The 5,042-nt window shown below is 41.4% G+C and overlaps 1 protein-coding gene across 1 annotated transcript; it reads left to right on the top strand.

The window, feature by feature from the left end:
• The first annotated feature begins 827 nt into the window (after positions 1-827).
• LOC125750509 (F-box only protein 11-like) lies at positions 828-4,254 on the top strand. The gene is made up of 4 exons (XM_049028401.1): positions 828-1,566; positions 1,948-2,056; positions 2,141-2,239; positions 2,524-4,254. The coding sequence occupies exons 1-4, from the start codon at positions 1,560-1,562 to the stop codon at positions 2,651-2,653; spliced, it is 345 nt and encodes a 114-aa protein (XP_048884358.1). The 5' UTR covers positions 828-1,559; the 3' UTR covers positions 2,654-4,254.
• The last annotated feature ends 788 nt before the right edge of the window (positions 4,255-5,042 follow it).

The raw sequence follows: 5,042 nt of genomic DNA, 5'->3' as shown, positions 1-5,042 counted from the left end.
CTCAAAAAAAATAGATAGATCAGTTGCTACTTTAATACTAACTGTACCATATATAAACAGTTCAGTAACATAAGTTGACCATACTGCCCCCAAGATTTTTGGTGGTACTGCGTTTCACATACGCATATTAATTTCTACGTGTAGCTGCACAAACAACATGTGGAATTAACACATGGTGCCATGATGTGCAAGTGAATGCTGTGTGAGCTCTGAGTGTGAACGCTCTCTGAATGAGTATGTAAATACAGTGATGTCAGGGAGGGACCTCTTGTTTCTGTTTAACGCAGCTAAAAATAAATGATTGTTCGAGTGAGAACCTTGCCAGTCAGTAGCGGAGATTCTGACTGTACCATGTGGTGTGGCTTCTACCTTGCAGCACGAAAAGGGTCAGGGTGTAATCGAGGAGAATGAAGTGTACAGTAACACCCTGGCGGGTGTGTGGGTGACCACCGGAAGCACACCGGTTCTGCGGCGGAACCGGATACACAGCGGAAAGCAGGTAATGGCTGAAAGTGCTCATTCTGGCTCAGGGTTAGCAGTTCAGTTGGATGTAAGTGGGTGGGACCTGCTACTTTTTTATTAATCTCTTGTTTATGTTGCATTGTTTTATTTACTAAATTATAAAATACATTCATTTTATCCCAGCTCTCCATTGGCAGGAGAGCATCTTATTGTATATTTTATATTTTACAGGTTGGAGTATATTTTTATGACAATGGACATGGTGTTCTAGAAGACAATGACATCTACAATCACATGTACTCTGGTGTTCAGATCAGGTCAGCTTCCTATGCCACTGGAGGTTTTTATATAATTTGTGTGCTTCGTAAACTCCGCATTTTGGTAGCAACATTCCCGCAGACTGGGGAGTGGCCGGATCTCTGTAGGTGGGTATACCTACTTTTGGTCTGGTCAGACTGATGGCTGCCATACTCGGGGAGTAGCCATTGCTGTAGCAGATCGGCTCCTCCTGATGGTGTCTGATGTCACTCCTTTCAATGAGTGTATTATGAGACTCCGGCTAAGGCACTCCTTGGGTGTCTTGTCTGTTGTTTCAGTATATGCTCTGATCACATTAAGTGATGTCTCATTGAGGGAGACATTTTACTCGCAACTTCACTTAGTGGTTGAAGAGTGCCCACGAGGTGACACTCTGGTTATGGGTAACATCTTCAAAGTGACCACTGGCACTGACAGGGCTGGCTCTCAGGACTGTTTCAGTCCCCATGGGTCTGGAGACCAGGGTGAGAGTGGCTCCATGTTCCTTGACTTTGCGAAAGGTCGGGGCTGCCCGTCGCTGGATCCTGGTTCCATTGCCCTGAGCCGCATCATTGGACTTGGTACTCCAATGCTGGTGGTGCAGCGAAGGAGATCGATCACATCCTCACTGGCAGACATTGGAAGCTCCTTCAGAACTGCAGGGTCTACAGAAATGCCTAGTTTGTGAATTCTGACCACAGACTTGTTGCTACTCTGAAGATTCAGCTTAAATCCACTACACTACCACCTACTAGGAGAGTAGGTGTGAGGCTGGACAGTTTTTTCAAGTGATTTTAGAGATGAAAGGTAAATTTGAGATTGGAAGAAAATTTATGTTGTAAGAGTCCAGGTTTCTTTCTTTCTATGATGGCTGTTTCGAGAGATAAAGGAATGAGACCAGAAATAGGGAAGGAATGCATGATGTTAGTTACCAGAGAGGAAAGAGAGGGCAAACAGGATTTAACCATATAAGTAGGAAATGAGTCCAACTGACAGGTAGAGGGCATTGATTTTCTAGAAATACCAGATATTTCCTCCAGATGGGAGTTTAAATCTAGAAAGAAAAGAAGAGGAGGGACTATAAGATGTTCCATGTACAGTTTCATACAGAGGTCATCTGCTGGTGGATATTTCCAACAGTAGCATTTTGAGTTTCTAGCTGTTTTGACTGTGCATTTTCCTCCACAGATAACAAGATAATGAACAACCAAGATGCCATTGAAAAAGCTGTCTCTAGGGGGCAGTGCCTGTATAAGATTTCCAGTTACACCAGCTACCCGATGCACGATTTTTATAGGTAAATGCCCCCAACCCCCAACAGCATACATTTTTATCTGATGAGCATATCAACCAATCAAAACCTCCATTTTATCTCTTGTAGGTGTCACACATGTAATACCACAGAACGTAATTCCATCTGCCTGAACTGCATCAAGAAGTGCCATCAAGGACATGATGTTGAGTTCAATCGGCACGACAGGTTAGTGCAGCTGCACTAAATAGAATTATACAAACAACAGACTTGTACGCAACTGTTAATTACACAAGGAAACAAGTATTTAGGCTATATCACGATAGAATACTCAAACTGATGATATGTTCATAATCATGAAAATGACATTTTGTCAGTTTGTATTGCTCATGCCTAGTAGTTCTTTGTAATAAACAGTCAATAGGTTATATTTGAACTGTGCAAGAATTTAACTGCATTGTGACTTTTAATAGTTCCATTCAGGGATATTAATAACTTTCTCTTCACTATAGGTTTTTCTGTGACTGTGGAGCAGGGACATTGTCAAACCCATGCACACTTGCTGGAGAGCCCACACATGACACAGACACTCTGTATGACTCTGCCCCTCCTATAGAGTCCAATACATTGCAGCACAACTGAGCTTGACCTCAGCTGTTACCTTTTAAAGGGCCGTGGACTAAACGCACCAAATGGATGCTTTGATCAGTCTGGACCCAAAAAGACTCCATGTTTAATGTATGATGATGGAGAAAGATATGCACACTAGAAATAAAATCTTTAAAAACATACTAAAAAACTGAAAAGCAAAAGCTGACCCAGCTTCTAATGGAGAAGTTTATATATTTAAAGAAAACCTTTAAAAGGCTTTCCTGTGTCTGTGGATGTAAAACTTTTTTTTTCTGTTAATGCAAACGTTTTGAAGAAAAGAAGAAATGAACGTCGAAGAGAAGCAATATGTTGACTCAGGATTATGGAGAGTAAGGGGGCGTGACTTCAGCTGTACTGCCTCTGCAACATCTGAGATGCTGCTGTAGGAGGAGCTTAGCTGCAGTCTGGTACCCAGAAACACAAGGAGCCATAGTCCCTCTCACTGAAGAGGGATGTCATCCTGTTCAGTAGGCTGGGCGCTGCCCATACAGCCACCTTGGCAACTGTTTCTAAACAGCAGTGGTGCTGGTAAATGTTTGGTGAAGGAACAAAAGGTGATCTAGCACTTCAGCTTTTTTTAATGCCATTCTGATTGTCACATGATTTTAATGCTTTCCCACATAGTTTTGTATTTTCAAGCATAAATCTTACTGTACTTGAATGTCTTATTATTATTATTATTATTATTTTGATAACACTCCCTTTGCTTACTGTATAGCTTGTCAAGCCCCGGTATCTAAGTTCTTTCTGTGAAAGAGAAATCAATGGATTACACAGATTTGATTTAGGAACGCTAAATTTACTCCAGCAATGTTAATATATTAAAATTAATGTTTTTTTTTCCTTTTCTTTAATTGCAAAAGCAAAAGGAATGTTTTGAGTAGTGTGCATTCTTGAGCTGTGTTACCTTTTGCTAAGGTATAAACAATTTTGTTGATACACTTAAATGTGGTTAAGGCTGCTTGAAATGACTGTTGGGGTAACCCTGTTATGTCTCCCATTGGTGCTCAGGCACACTAGGGACTTAGGCTTGTAATGCACAAAAAGTCACGTCACGTGGTTAAAACGTTTCACATGGGTAATGGTGGGTGAAGTGTGCTAAATGTTAATCTCTGTGGATATCTGGCCATTTCTGGAAGTTTTAGTTGAAATGATCTACAGGAATACATGTCTCAAAACATTTATTTTAACCCCTGGGGCTCAAGCAAGGCACAGCATATGAGTACTTTCTGGCAAAGCATCACGAGAGAGTGTTTATAGTGATGTCTCGTGTGAGTGGCAATCGCGTGTGACTGTGACTTTTCCCCCTTTTTCCTCGATAAGAAACGAGACATTGCTGGAGATGAACCCTATAGCCCCCCGCTGTATTAAAGCTGATGTGCTTGTCTATACAGCACTCAACTGTTTCATGGCTTATTTTTTTCTTTTTTTGAGGGATTTTATTTGTTTTTCATTGTGTATTGGTGACTGTGGGTTCTCATACAGCTTGGATTGTATGCATGTACCATACCATCTCAATTTAATATATTGTGAAGTATTCAACAACCATTATGTAGATGCTAGTATGAATTAAAAGGGTATAATTTCCTACAAAAAAAGGAAACTTGTCATTTTTGTTAAATTTAGATCATGAATCCAATTGCTCTAGTAAATGTGTTTTGCTTCTCAGGGATACAGAATGTTGAAAAACTGTCACGTCAAAATTTAAATTTTTCAGCAACCTAAGTGTCCCCATATGCAAACTTAGCGAAACGGGCACCCAAATCACAAAAATGCATGTTTTGCGTTGTGGAGATGCAAAATGTTGAAAAGCTTCATACTTAGCAATGTATCAAAAAATTGACTTTCTGGCAGCCCAAGCACCAGGTTGGGGAGCATTCCCTGATGCAGCATGTTGCCGCACCTACCACACGGTGACACTAAGTCAAATCAGCAGTACCCAAGGATTCTCCAAAGAGAGACAGTACCAGAGTCCAAACTTCATCTCCGCTTAACTAGATAGCATCCATGTCTCGCAGCCATACAGCAAGGCAGGGAGACTTGAACCTTCCTCTTTCAGATATCAGGAATACCACACACCTCGTTCCAGCAACCTCATGAACTCCTGTGCTCTCCCAAACGGTCTGCTGACTTCATAGGTAGTCACCAGAGGCATAAACACTGCTGCTGAGATAAATTAATCTCTCTACAAGGTTAACCTTCTCCCTATAGACAGTCACACTACAGAAGGCTGTGCCTAAGAAGTCATTAAATGCCTGGATCTTGGTCTTTATCTAGACACTCAGACTCTTCAGTCTCTCGAGAGCCCTGATCAGAGCCTCCATTGGCTCCGCTCAGATCACAGCATTGTTGGCAAAGTCAAGATCAATAAATCTTTCTT

This window comes from Brienomyrus brachyistius, chromosome 10 (genome assembly GCF_023856365.1).
Source record: "Brienomyrus brachyistius isolate T26 chromosome 10, BBRACH_0.4, whole genome shotgun sequence".
Taxonomy (NCBI): Eukaryota; Metazoa; Chordata; class Actinopteri; order Osteoglossiformes; family Mormyridae; genus Brienomyrus; species Brienomyrus brachyistius.
The sequence above is the reverse complement of the archived record's forward strand: the minus strand, read 5'-3'. Positions and strand labels throughout refer to the sequence as shown.